This window comes from Pseudophryne corroboree, chromosome 5, assembly GCF_028390025.1.
Source record: "Pseudophryne corroboree isolate aPseCor3 chromosome 5, aPseCor3.hap2, whole genome shotgun sequence".
NCBI classification, from domain to species: domain Eukaryota; kingdom Metazoa; phylum Chordata; class Amphibia; order Anura; family Myobatrachidae; genus Pseudophryne; species Pseudophryne corroboree.
The window spans coordinates 65,933,815-65,956,564 of NC_086448.1; the positions used below are offsets into that span (position 1 = coordinate 65,933,815).

The 22,750-nt window shown below is 45.9% G+C and overlaps 1 protein-coding gene across 6 annotated transcripts in view; it reads left to right on the forward strand.

Moving 5' to 3' along the window:
* Nucleotides 1-21,663, forward strand: part of PHF14 (PHD finger protein 14) — a 469,633-nt gene extending 447,970 nt beyond the window's left edge. For 5 of the 6 annotated variants that reach the window (XM_063921311.1, XM_063921312.1, XM_063921313.1 and 2 more), the window contains one exon: nt 20,829-21,663. In XM_063921311.1, coding sequence (XP_063777381.1) covers nt 20,829-20,874 — 46 coding nt within the window. In that variant the 3' untranslated portion in view covers nt 20,875-21,663. The remainder of the gene's footprint in view (nt 1-20,828) is intronic. The other variant, XR_010177576.1, reaches the window with a different exon arrangement.
* Nucleotides 21,664-22,750: the final 1,087 nt, after the last annotated feature.

Consider the following 22,750-nt stretch of genomic DNA (forward strand, 5'->3'; position numbering starts at 1 on the left):
TCTATTCATTAACTGCGACCTTTGCTGTATTTTGTCTCTCATTCTAGTCTCCATCCATGCTTTTCAAATGTGCCTTTATATCATCAGGCAGAGCTGTTTGCTTCTGGACTCATAAGAGGGCAATTGAGCTATCTGATATAGATAATGTTGCTCTTGTTACGTAAATACTTTGATAAAAAGCACAGAATGACTCAAGAGTTGCTTTGCGATCGCACTGCGCACGTGCCAAAATAATTCTGCAAGTAGTGAGGAATCAATTGCAAATGACTGACAGGCAACAGGAGTAGGTTAGTTTGTGGGAGGTAACGGGGACTGTCCCTCACCACATAACAGAACCTAAGGATGACATATAAACACAGTTTACTTAATTTATTATACTTTTCTCTAACGTCCTAGAGGATGCTGGGGACTCCGTAAGGACCATGGGGAATAGACGGGCCCTGCAGGAGATAGGGCACTTTAAGAAAGCTTTGGATTCTGGGTGTGCACTGGCTCCTCCCTCTATGTCCCTCCTCCAGACCTCAGTTTTACACTGTGCCCAGAGGAAGATGGGCGCACTGCAGGGAGCTCTCCTGAGTTCTTTGCATTAGAAAGCATTTTTGTTTGGATTTTTCTATTTTTACAGGGAGCACTGCTGGCAACAGGCTCCCTGCATCGAGGGACTGGGGAGAGAGGAGCAGACCTACTTAAATGATAGGATCTGCTTCCTCGGCTACTGGACACCATTAGCTCCAGAGGGGGTGAACACAGGTTCGTCCTGGGCGTCCACCCCCGGAGCCACGCCGCCGTTCTCCTCACAGAGCCAGAAGAACAGAAGCAAGAAGACGTCTCAGGCAGCAGAAGCCTTCAGCGGCTTCACTGAGGTAACGCACAGCACCGCAGCTGTGCGTCCTTGCTCCACACACCTCTCACACTCCGGTCACTGTATGGGTGCAGGGTGCAGGGGGGGCGCCCTGGTCAGCAATAATAACACCTCAAAACATGGCAAAAAGATATATACATGTACAGCTGGGCACTGTACATGTATATAAAAGAGCCCCCGCCATTTTTACACAAATTTGAGCGGGACCGAAGCCCGCCGCCGAGGGGGCGGGGCTTCTCCCTCAGCACTCACCAGCGCCATTTTTCTCTTCACAGAACGCTGAGAGGAAGCTCCCCGGACTCTCCCCTGCTTCCACACGGTAAAGGGGTGTTTAAAAGAGAGGGGGGGGGGGGGCACATAATTGGCGGATAAGATATTATGCAGCGCTGCTGGGGAAAAACATTTTGTGTTGGTCTCCAGGTTGTTGCGCTGGGGTGTGTGCTGGCATACTCTCTCTCTCTGTCTCTCCAAAGGGCCTTAAAGGGGATACTGTCTTCAGAAAAGAGTTTCCCTGTGTTTATGAATTGTGTCGGTACGTGTGTGTCGACATGTTTGACGAGGAAGGCTCGCTTAATGTGGAGGGGGAGTGTTTGAATGTCAGGTCGCCGTCGGCAACGCCGACACCGGACTGGGTGGATATGCTGAATGTCTTAAATGCAAATGTGAATCTCCTGCATAAAAGGTTAGACAAGGCTAAGGATCAGTCAGGTAGCCAGACCGTGCCTGTCCCTGTGGTGCCAGGACCTTCAGGGTCTCAAAAGCGCCCCATATCCCAGGTCGCTGACACAGATACCGACACAGATACTGACTCTAGTGTCGACTATGAGGATGCAAAATTACAGCCGAAGGTGGCAAAGGGTATTCGATACATGATTATTGCCATAAAAGAGGTTTTGCATATCACGGAGGAACCCCCTTTCCCTGACACGAGGGTTCACATGTATAAAGGGAAAAAGCCTGAGGTCACGTTTCCGTCCTCATTTGAGCTAAGCGAATTGTGCGAAAAGGCTTGGGAGTCTCCGGATAGGAGACTACATGTTCCCAAAAGGATTCTTATGGCGTATCCTTTTCCACAGAAGGATAGGATACGATGGGAATCTTCGCCTAAAGTAGACAAGGCACTGACACGCTTATCCAAGAAGGTGGCACTGCCTTCTCCGGATACTGCTTCCCTCAAGGATCCTGCTGATCGCAAGCAGGAAATTACCATGAAGCACATTTACACACATTCAGGAACTATCGTTAGACCGGCCATGGCGTCGGCCTGGGTTTGTAGTGCTGTCGTGGCATGGGCAGACTCCTTATCTACGGAGATTGACACCTTAGATAGGGATACCATTCTAATGACCATTGAGCATATCAGAGATGCTGCCTTGTATATGAGGGATGCTCAGAGAGACATTTGTTTACTAAGCTCCAGAATAAACGCTATGTCTATTTCTGCTGGGCGACTCTTGTGGACCCGACAGTGGACGGGAGACGCCGACTCAAAGCGGCATATTGAGTCATTGCCTTACAAGGGGGAGGAGTTGTTTGGAGAAGGCCTCTCGGACCTTGTCTCTACTGCTACGGCCGGTAAATCGAATTTTTTACCTTATGTTCCCCCGCAGCATGCTAAGAAGGTACCGCATTATCAAATGCAGTACTTTCGTTCCAATAAAAGCAAGAAGGTACGAGGATCATCCTTTGTTGCCAGAGGTAAAGGCAAGGGAAAAAAGCTGCACTCGGCTAGTTCCCAAGAGCAGAAGTCCTCCCCTACTTCTGAAAAGTCCACCGCATGACGTTGGGGCTTTCAGGGGGGGGTCAGATCAAGTGGGGGCACGTTTTCGTCTGTTCAGCCACGTCTGGGTTCTCTCACAGGTAGATCCCTGGGCAATAGAGATTGTTTCCCAGGGATACAGACTGGAATTCGAAGACATGCCTCCTCGCCGGTTTTTCAAATCGGCTCTGCCGGCTTCCCCGTCGGAGAGGGAGCTGGTGTTAGCTGCAATTCACAAATTGTACATTCAACAGGTGATAGTCAAAGTTCCTCATCTCCAGCAAGGAGAGGGTTATTATTCATCCCTGTTTGTGGTACCGAAACCGGACGGTTCGGTCAGACCCATTTTAAATCTGAAATCCCTGAACCTGTACTTGAAGAGGTTTAAGTTCAAAATGGGATCGCTCAGAGCGGTCATCGCCAGCCTGGAGGGAGGGGATTGGATGGTGTCCCTGGACATAAAGGATGCGTACCTTCATGTTCCAATTTTCCCTCCTCACCAGGCGTTCCTGAGATTTGCAGTACAGGACTGTCACTACCAATTTCAGACGTTGCCGTTTGGTCTTTCCACGGCCCCGAGAATTTTCACCAAGGTAATGTCGGAAATGATGGTGCTCCTGCGCAGGCAGGGCGTCACAATTATCCTGTACTTGGACGATCTCCTCATAAAGGCGAGATCTCGGGAGAAGTTGCTGGACAGCGTATCTCTGTCCGTGAAGACGTTGCAGAGGCACGGCTGGATTCTCAATTTACCGAAATCCCAGCTAGTCCCTGCAACGCGTCTGACCTTTTTGGGCCTGATTCTAGACACATACCAAAAAAGAGTTTTTCTTCCAGTGGAGAAGGCTCAGGAGCTCGTAGCTCTGGTCAGGAACCTATTGAAGCCAAAAAAGGTTTCAGTGCATCATTGCACGAGTGTTCTGGGGAAGATGGTGGCTTCATACGAGGCCATCCCCTTCGGCAGGTTCCATGCAAGGACCTTTCAATGGGACCTATTGGACAAATGGTCCGGGTCCCATCTACACATGCAAAAACGGATCACCGTGTCTCCCAGGGCCAGGGTGTCTCTCCTGTGGTGGCTGCGCAGTGCTCACCTCCTGGAGGGTCGCAGGTTCGGCATTCAGGACTGGGTCCTGGTGACCACGGACGCGAGCCTCCGAGGTTGGGGAGCTGTCGCACTAGGAAGAAATTTCCAGGGTCTCTGGTCAAGCCTAGAGACTGGTCTCCACATCAATGTCCTGGAGTTGAGGGCCATATACAACGCCCTACGCCAAGCGGAGGAATGGCTTCGGAACAAACCGGTTCTGATTCAGTCAGACAATGTCACGGCAGTGGCTCATGTAAACCGCCAAGGCGGCACAAGGAGCAGAGTGGCCATGGCAGAGGCGACCAGGATTCTACGTTGGGCGGAAGGCCATGTAAGCGCACTATCAGCAGTGTTCATCCTGGGGGTGGACAACTGGGAGGCGCACTTTCTCAGCAGGCACGACCTGCATCCGGGAGAGTGGGGACTTCATCAAGAAGTCTTCACACAGATCACGGATCGGTGGGGACTGCCTCAGATAGACATGATGGCGTCCTGCCTCAACAAAAAGCTAAAGAGGTATTGCGCCAGGTCAAGAGACCCTCAGGCGGTTGCGGTAGACGCTCTGGTGACACCTTGGATGTTCAGATCGGTCTATGTGTTTCCTCCTCTACCTCTCATACCCAAGGTGTTGAGGATAATAAGAATAAGAAGGGTCAGAACAATCCTCATTGTTCCAGATTGGCCAAGGAACAAGAGTTGCTCACAGAAGATCCGTGGCCTCTTCCTCTAAGGCAGGACCTGCTGCAGCAGGGGCCCTGTCTGTTCCAAGACTTACCGCGGCTGCGTTTGACGGCATGGCGGTTGAACGCAGGATCCTAGCGGAAAAAGGGATTCCGGAGGAGGTCATTCCTACCCTGATCAAGGCTAGGAAGGACGTGACGTCGAAACATTATCACCGTATATGGCGAAAATATGTTTCTTGGTGTGAGGCCAGAACTGCTCCTACGGAGGAGTTCCAGTTGGCCGTCTGCTTCACTTCCTTCAAACGGGAGTGAATTTGGGCCTAAAATTAGGGTCCGTAAAGGTTCAAATTTCGGCCTTATCCATTTTCTTTCAAAGAGAATTGGCTTCTCTTCCTGAAGTACAGACTTTTGTGAAGGGAATGCTGCATATTCAGCCTCCCTTTGTACCTCCAGTGGCGCCTTGGGACCTTAACGTGGTATTAAGTTTCCTCAAGTCACCTTGGTTTGAACCACTCAAAACAGTAGAGTTGAAATACCTCACTTGGAAAGTGGTCATGTTGTTGGCCTTAGCTTCTGCAAGGTGGGTTTCGGAATTGGCTGCTTTATCATATGAAAGCCCATACCTGATTTTTCACGTGGATAGGGCAGAGTTGAGGACTCGTCCTCAATTTCTGCCCAAGGTGGTCTCATCTTTTCATATGAACCAACCTATTGTCGTCCCTGGATGTGGTCAGGGCTTTGAAGATTTATGTGACCAGAATGGCTAGGATCAGGAAGACCGAAGCTCTGTTTGTTCTGTATGCGGCCAACTAGGTTGGCGCTCCTGCTTCAAAGCAGACTTGCTCGCTGGATCTGTAACACGATTCAGCAGGCGCATTCGCCGGCAGGATTGCCATTGCCTAAATCGGTTAAGGCCCATTCCACTAGGAAGGTGGGCTCTTCTTGGGCGGCTGCCCGAGGGGTCTCGGCACTACAACTGTGCCGAGCTGCTACTTGGTCGGGGTCAAACACCTTTGCAAAGTTCTATAAGTTTGATACCCTGGCTGAGGAGGACCTCCTGTTTGCTCAATCGGTGCTGCAGAGTTATCCGCACACTCCCGCCCGTTTGGGAGCTTTGGTATAATCCCCATGGTCCTTACGGAGTCCCCAGCATCCTCTAGGACGTTGGAGAAAATAAGATTTTACTTACCGGTAAATCTATTTCTCGTAGTCCGTAGAGGATGCTGGGCGTCCGTCCCAAGTGCGGACTTCTTTTGCAAGACTTGTATATAGTTATTGCTTACATAAGGGTTATGTTGATTGGGTTTGAACCCGAGGCTATGTTATTGTTCATACTGTTAACTGGGTAGTTTATCACAAGTTATACGGTGTGATTGGTGTGGCTGGTATGAATCTTTCCCTTAGATTTACAAAAATCCTTTCCTCATACTGTTCCTCTCCTCTGGGCACAGTTTCTCTAACTGAGGTCTGGAGGAGGGACATAGAGGGAGGAGCCAGTGCACACCCAGAATCCAAAGCTTTCTTAAAGTGCCCTATCTCCTGCGGAGCCCGTCTATTCCCCATGGTCCTTACGGAGTCCCCAGCATCCTCTACGGACTACGAGAAATAGATTTACCGGTAAGTAAAATCTTATTTTTTCTGAATTTCTCAATAGGAATATTTTGGCCTACGGGTGCCGTGATGGCACATAGGCTAATGCTGGTGTAAAATGTGACACTGTTTTACTCTTCCTCTGTTGGTAAATTATGAATAGTGCTGATCTGTCTGAAGGTGCTAACAGTAGACATTGGGCCTAATTCATATCTGTTTGCTCGCTAGCGTTTTTTACTGCGCAGCGATCAGGTCACTACTGCATATGCAATGCGCAGGCGCGTCGTACGGGTACAAAGCAGAACGTTGCTGAGCGATGGATTTAACAAAGAATCCATTCACACAGCCGATCGCAAGGAGATTGACAGGAAGAAGGCGTTTATGGGTTGTAACTGACCGTTTTCATGGAGTGTTTGGAAAAACGCAGGCGTGTCCAAGCGTTTGCAGGGCGGGTGTGTGACGTCAATTCCGGCCTTGAACAGGCTGAAGTGATCGCAGCGGCTGAGTAAGGTCAGAGCTACTCAGAAACTGCACAAACTGTTTTTGTACAGGGCGGCTGCACATGCGTTCGCACACTTGCAAAGCTAAAATACACTCCCCTATAGGCGGCGACTATCTGATCGCAGCGCTGCAAAAACTAGCTAGCGAGCGAACAGATCTGAATTAGGCCCATTGTTAATATAGCAGTTTTCACATAAAAAGTCACAGTCATGCCATTAGTGTTGTGGGTGATTGAAAAATGAGATGTCATAGTGGGTATTAGGCCAGTTACTCAATAGCATTAAAAGCGCTTGTTATTAATGCTGCTCACAACTGTGGTCAGGCAAGACCACAAATGTTTTTGAACCCTGTATCCTCCAATCTCTCAATGCACACCATGGTTAAATTTGCTGTTTGCCACTATTCAGAGCCACGCCACTGCACATTTGGCAGTTATAGCACTGGATTTAGGGGGAGATGTACTAAGCAGTGAATAGAGTGGAGAAGTTGCCCATGGCAACCAATCAGCATTGAAGTAACATTTGTAATTTGCATACTATAAAATTATACAGAGCAGCTGATTGGTTGCCATGGGCAGCTTCTCCACTGGCTCATTTCTCCACTCTTATCACTGCTTAGTACACCTCTCCCTTAAAGAGGCAATTCTATTCAGTACAAAACCAGACTAGTGTTGTGTTGGTGATTGCCCTCTTAAATCCAACGGAGAAAACTCCTGAAGATGTGATGGCTTTGAAAAGTACAGCATGGTACGTTTAGCCACGTGTCATGGAGCGTAATCCACCCTACCATCTACTGTGTATGGAGGTATAAACAGGAAAAGACCAATTAGCCATGAAGACGTAATAAATTCATGCCTACTTTTGAAAACTAGTATGCTTTCAAGGGGGTGTGCCAAGCTCCGCCCAAAGTACATGTCTAGCTTCTCCAATGGGCGTATCTGTTGCCACTCAGCGGTGTGTTTTGTGCCAGGGCTTGCTCCAGTTCTCTGCTAGCTACAACATATTCTACCCCCAGTACCCACTGCTACCCACAGTTCTACTGTCCACTGCTACCCTCTCACTACCACCTCTACCACTGTCACCCTATCACTAACCCCTGCTACCCTTAGCACAGCCACCCTCCAACTTTACCAACTGTACAAGTGCAACCCCTTTACTACACATCATTACCCCCCAGCACTGCCACCTCTATAGCGGTCACCCCCACTACCCACTGCACCGCCTAGCATTGTTACTCCTCCCTACCCCCACTTTAGCACTGCCACCCTCCATCACTGCTACTAACTAGTACATTACTGATACTCCTTGATCCCCCGGTCCTTGTACCTAATACTCCTCTACCACACTTATACCAAATAATACATCACTTCCGATTCCATCCCACCTGCTCCCTCATACCCCATGAATACCTCTAATACTCCACTACTTCCCACTATAATTAGTGACACTTCCAGCACTAATACACGACTTTCCTAAACTAAGTTACCCACCACCTTGTATTTCACACCCTACTAAGTACAATTGTAGCTGACAAGGATACTAATCCCTCTTGCCCCGGTATCACATCCACCCCTAACAACTCTCTCTGGAACTTACATCAATAGCGTATTCACCACAGGTCTTTTTGGAATTGCACAGCTGCAAGGAGGTGGTTGTGCAATTCGGTGCAATAAATAACCAAATACAGAAGGAGGCATCTGTAGGAGATGGACACCCCCTGTTGGTATTAGCGAGGATCCGGGTGCTGCGTCTGAGGACATAGCGCCTCTGATCACCACGCATGTTTTTTAGGCACTGGTCAGTGTTGTGTAGACTTTCATTTAAAAGTAGGCGGATGCTCTGCAAAAGATGAAATGTACTTCTAGATCAGGCATTTTCAACCAGTGTGCCGCGGCCCGTGTCCGGTTGTAAGGTGTGCCGCAGAGCCGAAGTCTCTGCCGTACCTTCAATACAAACTGTGAGCCCAGGCACTGCTGGGATCCTCTGTGATGCTCAGAGTCAATCGTGCATGAGCTGTGAACTATGCCATGGAGACGTGGCGGGGACATCATTGGTCACGGACGCCGCATCCCAAAATCTAGGCAGCCCGCCCACATTAACGCATCCACACCTGCCATCCCTCCCAGCCGCCACCCTCCCGCATCCACACCTGCCCGTCCACATGCATGCATCCGCACCTGCCCGCCTGCTGCTCGGTACTCCCAGCACTGGAAGCAACCCCCGCCGCCCCCCGCCACTGAGGGACAGACAGGGAAGAAGACAGATGATGGTAGTGGCTAATATTTGTGGGGAATAATGTATGTGGGGGGGCAACGTAACTTATGTGGGAGGGGCAAAAAACTTATGTGTGGAATAATGTATGTAGGGGGCAATGTAACTTATGTGGGGAGAAATATATTATATGTAGGGAGCAATGTAATTTATGTGGGGAGCAAAATTATTTATGTGGGGTGCAATGTGATTGTTTTTTCTATGGAGAATACTGTAATTGTTTTTTCTGTGGAGGACAATGTGGGTGGGGAGCCTTTTTTTACTGTGGGAGCCAATGTGCATGTTTTTTTACACATAGGGGACTGATGGTGTGCCTTGGCAATTTAAAATTATAATTTGGTGTGCCGTGAGTTAAAAAAAGGTTGAAAATCACTGTTCTAGATGCTACAAGTTTAGATGTCAACATTTGCACATAGTACTTGATGGTTTGTGTACAAATCCAATAGTGAGTGCATTGCGCAGGCACTGTTCTGCGCATGTGCCCTTAGCGCTGCAGCGTTTGGGGGGCAGATTGGGGGTGGATACCATGACCATTCTGCAAAAAGGGGGTGTGATCACTCGGTGATGTCGCTTGGTGAAAAGCTGCACAGGATTCAGGCTCATCCATGGAGACAAAGTACCAGGCAAACAGCTCATAACTGCCATGTTACAGGCTGTGGGGCAGATGTATTAACCTGGAGAAAGGCATAAGGAAGTGATAAACCAGTGATATGTGCAAGGTGATAAACGCACCAGCCAATCAGCTCCATTATGTAAATTAACAGTTAGGATCTGATTGGCTGGTGCCTTTATCACCTTGCACTTATCACTGGTATATCACTTCCTTATGCCTTCTCAAGGTTAATACATCTGCCCCTGTGTTTGTACAATGACAGCTAGGAGCTGATTGGTTGGCACTTTATCTCTCTCCAAGGCTTAGTGCATCTGCTCTCTCCCCCCCCCCCCCCCCCCCCTTCAGTCTACGAACCATACCCATGAGTTGGCTGAGCTGTTAGCTCGCTGCTGTCTCATGGGGTTAGTGTTTACTATTTTAGACCTGCCTGATTTTCAGATAACATATGGCTATACAAGTAATTGGAAAATTGGCACCACTGTCAAGAAAATATGCGAGATGGGACAAAAATATGATGCCGCAGCACTTGAAGCATCTGCAGAGTAGAATTTATTGTTGTAGCAAATGATAAAGTAAGGGCGTCTGGTTGCAAAACTAAAATCACTGCCATACTTCCGTGTGTGATGATTTACACTCCTGGAATATCACTTACAAGATGCATACACACAAATCAGGAACGCCTTGGATTAAAACAACTTTGTCTTGAAACGATTGAATACAGTCTCGTAGAATGTTTCTTTTTATTCATTTTTAACGAACATTGCTGGATAGAGACAAAAAAAATCATAATAATTCCACTCTTGTTAGTGTCAGAATTGTAATCACTTATGTTTGCTGAAATAAGTTTTTATATGTATACAGTATATGCATTATGTATCATTTAGTAGATCTCACAGCTAGGTCCTAAGGATGCAGCAGACGCACTGTAATGAGGGCTCGGTGGGGTGTCTCTTTTGGAAATAAATAAAGCTAGGAAGAGGAATAGTTGAGCCCACGGGGAAAATGTAATAGGGTGTGAAAATCCGGAAGTGCAGGACTCCGTGTGAGAATGTCCATATTTTTAAAGCGGCAATTCTTTATAGGGTAAAAGCAACCTGTTTTTGTTTTCTTGTAAAGGATTGCCACTTTAAAAATACGGGTATTCTTGCTTTTACCCCCACGTGTGTTTTTTATTCTGTTCGTGTCCGTAAAATTCTGAGGTAAGAGCAAGTAACTTTGCATCTGGAATAAGCCTGTGTGCGGTGCAAGGAGAGCAAATACCTATGTTTGTGTTGGGTATAAAATGCCAGCGTTTGGGATGCTGGCGGTCAGAAGAACGACCGTAGCATCCTGATGGTGTGAATCTCGACAGGGAAAAGCTAAGTGTACTTACCTTCCCTCTATGCCCCCTTAACCCTCCCTTACCGCAGCCTAAACCTAACACCCCCCTGCACAGCTTACCTCTCCAGCGGCCCAGCATTCGCTCAATCGGGATCCCGGCGCCAGGCTTGCTAACCTTGTCGGTATTCCGGTGTCGGCATTTCAACTGCCGGGATCCCAACCGGCTCTCATTTGTTTGCATGCAGGGTAAATACTGGCTGCTTTTGTATGTAGCCCACAAATGCTGGGCGGCTTTATTGTTGCAATTTGGATACACCCTTCTCACATCTAGTTATCTCTGAATATTTTACATTAAGGCACCTGTTTACATTACACTAACTGACCTGAGGGTAAATTTGCTAAAAGTCGATGTTTGGTATTTATCGATTTTGTGTTTCAGGGTCTAAATCACATGTTTACAAACAGATAATTTTTGACATCACTTGAAAAAAAATTCTAAAATAATCTGTTAGTAAATGTGGGATTTAATCCCTGAAATACAAAATCAACCAAATATCAATCCAGATCGATTTTTTTGTAAATATACCCCTAATATATATAATAATATACATTTTCTAATAGTTTCTTTTGACACTTTTTTTTTTTTTCAAAGGATGTCAAAAATTATCTGTTAGTAAATATGTGATTTAGACCCTGAAACACAAAATCGATAAAAAAAATTGACCAAACATCGACTTTTAATAATTATACCCCCTGGTGTCACCAGTGTGTATGAATACAGCTGGCCACGCAGAGGGGTGGGGGCGGGGGGTCTGATGCCGAGTTATACGTCTGTCTGTCTGTTTGCTGAGTTATACGTCTGTCTGTCTGTTTGTTTGCTTTGCATATAATATGCAAATACTTGCATCGCATGCCCACATAAAATATCTTGATTTGTATGCAGATCTGGGACTTGCGCCTCCTTACACTTCTAGAAGGAAGGGAAGAAGCTTATTACATTAAGGGTGTGTCCATATAACTAAGAACAGATGCAAACCTATCAATTACAGATGTCCAGGATCGGACTGGCCCATAGGTGTACAGGGAAATCTCCGGTGGGCCCCACCCCATCCTCTAACGGTCAGTAACTTGGTGAAGAAGGATCATGGATGAACTTGGGTCATACTTGCCTACCTGACCCTCTCCATGAGGGAGAAAATGCTCTGTTCCTGGACTTTCCTGGTAATGTATGATTGCCATCACCTGTGGTGAGCTAGTTAATTGATAAGAAAGGTGTTTCACCACAGGTGATGGCAATCATACATTACCAGGAAAGTCCAGGAACAGAGCATTTTCTCCCTCATGGAGAGGGTCAGGTAGGCAAGTATGACTTGGGGGATTGATTTATTTCTATGGAAACTACACCAAGATTACTCCCCCCCCCCCCCCCCTTCCCCGCCCCCCACCCTCCCTGCCGATTACAGTGGGTGGCCCTGACATGTCCCTGTGCTCTCATTTATAAAGGGGCCCTGTTATTTGCATGTCCTCTCTAATGGTTGAACAAGTCTCTCTTTGGTGGCTGGCCACACCCCTTAATCTTGGGCCCCTACCACTGCTTTCCTCCTCACACCCCAGTCTGATGCTGCAGTAGCTGGAAGGCACCACTCACTGATGCTAGCTGCTTATTTACTATATGTATTTACTAGTGATGTGCACCGGACATTTTTCGGGTTTTGTGTTTTGGTTTTGGATTCGGTTCCGCGGCCGTGTTTTGGATTCGGACGCGTTTTGGCAAAACCTCACCGAAATTTTTTTGTCGGATTCGGGTGTGTTTTGGATTCGGGTGTTTTTTTCAAAAACCCCTAAAAAACAGCTTAAATCATAGAATTTGGGGGTCATTTTGATCCCATAGTATTATTAACCTCAATTACCATAATTTCCACTCATTTCCAGTCTATTCTGAACACCTCACACCTCACAATATTATTTTTAGTCCTACAATTTGCACCAAGGTCGCTGGATGACTAAGCTAAGCAACCCAAGTGGCCGACACAAACACCTGGCCCATCTAGGAGTGGCACTGCAGTGTCAGACAGGATGGCCGATTTAAAAAATAGTCCCCAAACAGCACATGATGCAAAGAAAAAAAGAGGCGCACCAAGGTGGCTGTTTGACTAAGCTAAGCGACACAAGTGGCCGACACAAACACCTGGCCCATCTAGGAGTGGCACTACAGTGTCAAACAAGACAGGATGGCACTTCCAAAAAATTGTCCCCAAACAGCACATGATGCAAAGAAAAAAAGAGGCGCACCAAGGTCGCTGTGTGACTAAGCTAAGCGACACAAGTGGCCGACACAAACACCTGGCCCATCTAGGAGTGGCACTGCAGTGTCGGGCAGGATGGCACTTCCAAAAAATTGTCCCCAAACAGCACATGATGCAAAGAAAAAAAGAGGCACACCAAGGTGGCTGTGTGACTAAGCTAAGCGACACAAGTGGCGGACACAAACACCTGGCCCATCTAGGAGTGGCACTGCAGTGTCAATCAAGACAGGATGGCACTTCCAAAAAATTGTCCCCAAACAGCACATGATGCAAAGAAAAATGAAAGAAAAAAGAGGTGCAAGATGGAATTGTCCTTGGGCCCTCCCACCCACCCTTATGTTGTATAAACAGGACATGCACACTTTAACGAACCCATCATTTCAGCGACAGGGTCTGCCACATGACTCTGACTGAAATGACTGGTTGGTTTGTGCCCCCACCAAAAAAGAAGCAATCTCTCCTTGCACAAACTGGCTCTACAGAGGCAAGATGTCCACCTCATCATCATCCTCCGATTCCTCACCCCTTTCACTGTGTACATCCCCCTCCTCACAGATTATTAATTCGTCCCCACTGGAATCCACCATCTCAGGTCCCCGTGTACTTTCTGGAGGCAATTGCTGCTGGTGAATGTCTCCACGGAGGAATTGATTATAATTCATTTTGATGAACATCATCATCTCCACATTTTCTGGAAGTAACCTCGTACGCCGATTGCTGACAAGGTGAGCGGCTGCACTAAACACTCTTTCGGAGTACACACTGCAGGGAGGGCAACTTAGGTAGAATAAAGCCAGTTTGTGCAAGGGCCTCCAAATTGCCTCTTTTTCCTGCCAGTATACGTACGGACTGTCTGACGTGCCTACTTGGATGCGGTCACTCATATAATCCTCCACCATTCTTTCAATGGTGAGAGAATCATATGCAGTGACAGTAGACGACATGTCAGTAATCATTGGCAGGTCCTTCAGTCCAGACCAGATGTCAGCACTCGCTCCAGACTGCCCTGCATCACCGCCAGCGGGTGGGCTAGGAATTCTTAGCCTTTTCCTCGCACCCCCAGTTGCGGGAGAATGTGTAGGAGGAGATGTTGACGGGTCACGTTCCGCTTGACTTGACAATTTTCTCACCAGCAGGTCTTTGAACCTCTGCAGACTTGTGTCTGCCGGAAAGAGAGATACAACGTAGGTTTTAAATCTAGGATCGAGCACGGTGGCCAAAATGTAGTGCTCTGATTTCAACAGATTGACCACCCGTGAATCCTGGTTAAGCGAATTAAGGGCTCCATCCACAAGTCCCACATGCCTAGCGGAATCGCTCTGTTTTAGCTCCTCCTTCAATGTCTCCAGCTTCTTCTGCAAAAGCCTGATGAGGGGAATAACCTGACTCAGGCTGGCAGTGTCTGAACTGACTTCACGTGTGGCAAGTTCAAAGGGTTGCAGAACCTTGCACAACGTTGAAATCATTCTCCACTGCGCTTGAGTCAGGTGCATTCCCCCTCCTTTGCCTATATCGTGGGCAGATGTATAGGCTTGAATGGCCTTTTGCTGCTCCTCCATCCTCTGAAGCATATAGAGGGTTGAATTCCACCTCGTTACCACCTCTTGCTTCAGATGATGGCAGGGCAGGTTCAGGAATGTTTGGTGGTGCTTCAGTCTTCTGTACGCGGTGCCTGAATGCCGAAAGTGGCCCGCAATTCTTCGGGCCACCGACAGCATCTCTTGCACGCCCCTGTCGTTTTTTAAATAACTCTGCACCACCAAATTCAATGTATGTGCAAAACATGGGACGTGCTGGAATTTGCCCAGATGTAATGCACGCACAATATTGCTGGCGTTGTCCGATGTCACAAATCCCCAGGAGAGTCCAATTGGGGTAAGCTATTCTGCGATGATCTTCCTCAGTTGCCGTAAGAGGTTGTCAGCTGTGTGCCTATTCTGGAAAGCGGTGATACAAAGCGTAGCCTGCCTAGGAACGAGTTGGCGTTTGCGAGATGCTGCTACTGGTGCCGCCGCTGCTGTTCTTGCTGCGGGAGGCAATACATCTACCCAGTGGGCTGTCACAGTCATATAGTCCTGAGTCTGCCCTGCTCCACTTGTCCACATGTCAGTGGTTAAGTGGACATTGGGTACAACTGCATTTTTTAGGACACTGGTGAGTCTTTTTCTGAGGTCTGTGTACATTTTCGGTATCGCCTGCCTAGAGAAATGGAACCTAGATGGTATTTGGTACCGGGGACACACTACCTCAATCAAGTCTATAGTTGCCTCTGAATTAACGATGGATACCGGAACCACGTTTCTCACCGCCCAGGCTGCCAAGGCCTGAGTTATCTGCTTTGCAGCAGGATGACTGCTGTGATATTTCATCTTCCTCGCAAAGGACTGTTGGACAGTCAATTGCTCACTGGAAGTAGTACAAGTGGTCTTCCGACTTACCCTCTTGGATGACGATCGACTCCCAGCAGCAACAACAGCAGCGCCAGCAGCAGTAGGCGTTACACTCAAGGATGCATCGGAGGAATCCAAGGCAGGAGAGGAATCGTCAGACTTGACAGTGACATGGCCTGCAGGACTATTGGCTTTCCTGGGTAAGGAGGAAATTGACACTGAGGGAGTTGGTGGTGTGGTTTGCAGGAGCTTGGTTACAAGAGGAAGGGATTTAGTGGTCAGTGGACTGCTTCCGCTGTCACCCAAAGTTTTTGAACTTGTCACTGACTTATGATGAATGCGCTGCAGGTGACGTATAAGGGAGGATGTTCCGAGGTGGTTAACGTCCTTACCCCTACTTATTACAGCTTGACAAAGGCAACACATGGCTTGACACCTGTTGTCCGCATTTGTGTTGAAATAATTCCACACCGAAGAGCTGATTTTTTTTGTATTTTGACCAGGCATGTCAATGGCCATATTCCTCCCACGGACAACAGGTGTTTCCCCGGGTGCCTGACATAAACAAACCACCTCACCATCAGAATCCTCCTTGTCAATTTCCTCCCCAGCGCCAGCAACACCCATATCCTCATCCTGGTGTACTTCAACAGTGACATTTTCAATTTGACTATCAGGAACTGGACTGCGGGTGCTCCCCCCAGCACTTGCAGGGGGCGTGCAAATGGTGGAAGGCGCAAGCTCTTCCCGTCCAGTGTTGGGAAGGTCAGGCATCGCAACCGACACAATTGGACTCTCCTTGGGGATTTGTGATTTAGAAGAACGCACAGTTCTTTGCTGTGCTTTTGCCAGCTTGAGTCTTTTCTTTTTTCTAGCGAGAGGATGAGTACTTCCATCCTCATGTGAAGCTGAACCACTAGCCATGAACATAGGCCAGGGCCTCAGCCGTTCCTTGCCACTCCGTGTTGTAAATGGCATATTGGCAAGTTTACGCTTCTCCTCAGAAGCTTTTAATTTTGATTTTTGGGTCATTTTACTGAACTTTTGTGTTTTGGATTTTACATGCTCTCTACTATGACATTGGGCATCGGCCTTGGCAGACGACGTTGATGGCATTTCATCGTCTCGGCCATGACTAGTGGCAGCAGTTTCAGCACGAGGTGGAAGTGGATCTTGATCTTTCCCTATTTTAACCTCCACATTTTTGTTCTCCATTTTTTAATGTGTGGAATTATATGCCAGTATCAATAGCAATGGCCTACTACTATATTTACTGCGCACAACTGAAATGCACCACAGGTATAGAATGTAGATGGATAGTATACTTAATGGATGACGACGACACAGAGGTAGGTACAGCAGTGGCCTACTGTACTGCTATATATAGTATACTGGTGGACACTGTCAGCAAACTGCAAAACTAAAATGCACCACAGGTATAGAATGTAGATGGATAGTATACTTAATGGATGACGACACAGAGGTAGGTACAGCAGTGGCCTACCGTACTGCTATATATAGTATACTGGTGGACACTGTGTCAGCAAACTGCAAAACTAAAATGCACCACAGGTATAGAATGTAGATGGATATTGGATAGTATACTTAATGGATGACGACACAGAGGTAGGTACAGCAGTGGCCTACCGTACTGCTATATATAGTATACTGGTGGTCACTGTGTCAGCAAACTGCAAAACTAAAATGCACCACAGGTATAGAATGTAGATGGATAGTATACTTAATGGATGACGACACAGAGGTAGGTACAGCAGTGGCCTACCGTACTGCTATATATAGTATACTGGTGGACACTGTCAGCAAACTGCAAAACTAAAATGCACCACAGGTATAGAATGTAGATGGATAGTATACTTAATGGATGACGACACAGAGGTAGGTACAGCAGTGGCCTACCGTACTGCTATATATAGTATACTGGTGGACACTGTCAGCAAACTGCAAAACTAAAATGCACCACAGGTATAGAATGTAGATGGATAGTATACTTAATGGATGACGACACAGTGGTAGGTACAGCAGTGGCCTACCGTACTGCTATATATAGTATACTGGTGGACACTGTGTCAGCAAACTGCAAAACTAAAATGCACCACAGGTATAGAATGTAGATGGATAGTATACTTAATGGATGACGACACAGAGGTAGGTACAGCAGTGCACTCTGCACTGTACTCCTCCTATATAATATTAATTATACTGGTGGTCCCCACAATAAAGCAGCACACTGAGCACAGATATGGAGTGTTTTTCAGGCAGACAACGTATACTGGTGGTCACTGTCAGCAAAACTCTGCACTGTACTCCTGCTATAGCTGCTCCCCAGTCCCCACAATTAAGCAGTGTGAGCACTCAGCACAGATATATTATGCAGCACACTGAGCACAGATATGGTATGGAGCGTTTTTTTCAGGCAGAGAACGGATAAAAACTGGTGGTCACTTATCAGCAAAACTCTGCACTGTACTCCTCCTAACAGCTGCTCCCCAGTCCTCCCCACAATTAAGCAATAAACCAATCAACTTCAACAATAAACGGAGAGGACGCCAGCCACGTCCTCTCCCTATCATCTCCAATGCACGAGTGAAAATGGCGGCGACGTGCGGCTGCTTATATAGAATCCGAATCTCGTGAGAATCCGACAGCGGGATGATGACGTTCGGGCGCGCTCGGGTTAGTCGAGCAAGGCGGGAAGGTTCGAACCTGCCTCGGAACCGTGTAAAAAGGGTGAAGTTCGGGGGGGTTCGGTTTCCGAGAAACCGAACCCGCTCATCACTAGTATTTACCTCTAAAACTATAGATGCTTTCATCGTGTTTAAAAAAGAAAACTTTTTCAGTTGTATCTCACTCTGCATACGGGCGCCATTTTTACATGTGGCGTTATACTGTTTATTTTGCGTCCAACTGAACATTGCGAAATTATTTAGAATTTTTGCTTAGCCGGTTATTTGACATCCGGGACACGAGCAGCCAGTCCCGGGGCGTTACAATGTGCTTCATTTCGATTGTATTATTTTTTTATTTGAATTTTTCATTTTATGGTGTAACTGTAATACTCCCACCTTACATACAGTATATGTATATGTGTTACCTTATACCAGGGGTCAGGGAACTTTTTTTACCCCAAAATATATTTAGATACGCCGACGTTATCCCCTTTATTTGAAAGGAAGGAAATCATATTATTAATTATTTGAATAAAAAAATTGTACCACACACAGCCATACATGGTAATCATCATCAATGGCTGACAGGCTGTGTGTGGTATAGCCTTTGATAATGTGACGTCCAGGCAACTATTAGTGTCAGTATTTCAAGATAATATAGTGACAGTCTGCAAATTTGTTTCCCTAGACTAGAGATGGGTGTACCTTGACAGGAGCCTATAACCAGGCAAAGAAACTGCGCCGCATCGGCAGTACAGACTGCGCGCTGCCGAGATATTGCAGCAACTAGTCGACTCTACTGAAGAAGCGGGCGGACTTGGAGGCGGGGCCCGGGGCATCACGCAGGGAAGCGTGTTATACACAAGGGCTCAGATCCTTGTACACTACAGTACTGTAACACACTCAGCCGGGCATGCATATAGTATCTATATATAGATTCTATATGCAATGAAATTTAAATTCCTGTGGGTAATGGATGGTCGCGCTGCCGAGACACAGCCGGGCATGCGTATAGATTCATATGCATGCCCAGCTGTGTCTCGGCAGCGCAACCGGCCATTACCCCCAGGAATTTCATTTTTACCCCATTTGGGGTAATTTACCCCGGTTCCCCGACCACTGCCTTATACAATCTAAAGCAGGCCTGCACGACCCGTGACTCTCTAGCTGTTCTGAAACTACACATCCCAGCATGCCCTGCCACAGTTTTAGCATTCCCTAATAGCAAAGGTGTAACAGGGCATACTGGGACTTGTATTTCACAACAGCTGGAGTGCCACGGGTTGGCCAGGCCTGGTCTAAAGAACAGTCTGTGTAATATATGGTACATTTAGCCAGTAGTGAAGCATAGTAGCTCCTTCAGAGGCAAATACAGCCTGAGAATATCCCCTGAAATTAGGGGCAGTCTTAGTATCAAAAGCGGTATTAGCAATTTGTCTCCATGTCATTGCGTGTTTGTACCCCTAAAATGAGAATGATGCCTAATAATAAGTGGACTGCATCCTGCCATCAATCTGGCTTACAGAAGGACCATGGGCAGTGTGCTCAGCCCTTGTTTGTCCAGCTTTATTTATAAAGTGTTAAGACACAGCTACCCCAGAGCCTGTACCAAAGGTTAATTCAAATAGATATTTCAATCTGGGGAACCAGTAAATGAACATCAGGAAGTCAGGAAAACTCTGCTTTCTCTATTTCACACCATCGGAGAAAATGGCAAAATCAAGTTGACCGTTGCGACAACTCTGTATTTACATAGAAGATGGCCAAAAGGGGATCTTAGGCCGAGCCAGGTCTTGTCCAGTCTTGATGACAGGATCGGCATGTGTCTTGGGCAAGGCGAATGATCAACCCCCATGCCTATATTCTCTACATGACAACTTAACATTCGTGCTTTACATACTTCCACTGCAAAACCAGCCTCTTCCTACCAATTATAGGTTCAAATTTAGTTACATGCTGTACGTTATTTTAATTCCACTTTCTTCTCCATCTATTACAGTACATAGCAATCATTTAAAGTAATTTTGTCTTCATTAATTCATTTAAAATTTTAATTTCTAATGTGGTAGGATCTGTAATTTTCCATCAGTCTCTGTATTATATATAATGCTACAATTTATAATCTATATCAGTGGTTCTCAAACTCTGTCCTCAGGACCCCACACAGTTCACGTTTTCCATGTCACCCAACTGTCACATTTTAAAAATCTACAGGTGACCTGCAAAACATGGACCGTGTGAGGTCCTGAGGACCGAGTTTGAGAACCTGTGATCTATATTGATGTGTTGTCATCACTTCGAAAGAGTAAAACTCTCCCTTTGTCTTCTGGGAACTCATTATGAATAGTAGTAGCCAACAGAAATGTTTCCCACAAATTGAAAATGTACAAATTCTAATTGCACAACCAAATCCAATGTAATAGATAGTGTAGTTTTTTTTATAGTGTACTGTATGTGTAATTTCGTCATCTTAACATTTACCTAACAGCATAAACTGTTACTTATTGTCTGTGCTGGATTGGAGGCTGTGATTTTGGGTATTGAGCCAACATTAGTAACACATTTTTCTTATGTTAATGGATGCCTCCACTGTGTTTAGGTGGCAAGTGCTATTTAAAATGCAATATAACTGCACTAACGACATGTACTCTGATTTTCAAGAACCATTTAACTTGTCGAAACCCTTTTCAAATTGGAAAATAACGTTAAATATAATGTGTCTTCATAAAACTTACGCATGCTTTTATATTTATTTTGCAGGAAGATGACAGTGAAAAGACAGAGGCAGAATCAAAACCACCGCTAGAACCAGAGACTGTGTGAACAAAAAAAAAAGAATAACACTAGGCTGAAAAATTATGTAAAATTTGAGAAACGCGTTTTGCCAACCCCGTCACTGCATTATAGCCCTCCAATTTCTGTGATCAGGTTAACCAGGATTTTTTTAAGGAAAAAGATTGACATATCATTGCCGCTAGGGGGAGGGGGAAGAAACACCTGTCAATGCAAAAATTGCTGGTGATTATACGTACAAGAAAAAAAAAGTGGAAAAGGAATTTAAAATGTTTTATTTTTTTTGTCTGCTAACACTGTTGGATAAGACTAGTTGGATAAGATTAGTCTGGGATAAGATGAACTTATCCCAGACTAATCGTGGTCAAGACTTGGTATGGACAACCTGTGGCCTCCCTAGCTGTAGTTGAAGCACAGCCTGCTGGGACTTCAGTTTTACAATTGCGCGAGTCTCGCAGGTTGCCTACCTGAAGAATTTTTGTAAATACCACAAAAAAAAAGTGACTGTTATTTTTTGTTGTTGTTCCTTTTGTTTAAAAACTCTCATCGATATATGATGTGAGCTGGTATGTACTAACTTTATAGATTTATATTGGTAGCTACAGTAGTAGAAGTTTTGCGTACTTTTGCATGTTTTGTATGTCAGGTATTTTATGCATGCTGCTTATTTTATTTGTTGGTTTTTTGTTTTTTAATAACCGTATGACCTTGTGGTAATACTTAAGTTCCAATGACTGTACATTTTGAACCATTATAAGCCAGGACAAGGAATATACAATAAACAATATTTTTCTTGACTGCATTTTTTTATTTTAGATTTTTTTTCTCCGAGGCTGCACTTAACATTATTTTATTGGGATTTAACCAACATTGAAATTGTTGGTGACCGGTCTGATTATTGATTTGCAGAAGGTTACAGAGCAAGTCATCTTGGAGCTGTGCGCTATATCCATTCACCCATATCTAGCAATCAGACGCCTGCTTCGATTTTTAAAGTTTATTAAAAGCAAGAGTGTAATTATTTGCTATGGGCTACTACACAATTGTGGAAATACCACTATTATAATTATTAGCTACACCTATTTAAGGAGATTTTACGTAAGTTATATGTCTTTTTTTTTTTTTTGTTCATTGCTAAGGCCCATAAAGTGTCTGCTGTGCCATACCAAGGGGTAAGGATTATAGGGGCAGATGTATTAACCTGGAGAAGGCATAAGGAAGTGATAAACCAGAGATATGTGCAAGGTGATAAAGGCACCAGCCAATCAGATCCTAACTGTTAATTTACATATTGAAGCTGATTGGCTGGTGCCTTTATCACCTTGCACATATCACTGGTTTATCACTTCCTTATGCCTTCTCCAGGTTAATACATCTGCCCCATAATCTTGTATTTATATGGTTCCACAGAGAGGATAGGCTAAATCAGAGCGGCCAGGTCTGAAAATGTGACCAGCCGCAGCATTGAGGATGGATTGCAATAGTCCAGGCAGGAGGTGAAAAGGGCATAAGTAAGAGATTTGTATTCCTCCAGGGAAAGGAACAGTCTGATCCTGGACACACAAAAACTTTGCAAAATAACAGCATAAGTATAATACACAACGGGTAGTATAAGTACAAAGGATAAGTAAAAATATTTGCTATAGCAACAGTAATTTCATCACTCGGCAATCCTGTACCCAGTGTATGGGTGAGCAAACATTTGCCCAGATTTATCAAGCCTTGGAAAGTGATAAATTGCACGGTGATATATGGTACCAACCAATCAGCTCCTAACTGCCATGTTACAGGCTGTGTTTGAAAAATGGCAGTTAGGAGCCGGTTGGCTGGTACTTTATCACAGTGCTATTTATTACTTCCAAGGCTTGATAAATCTTGGCCATTGTCAC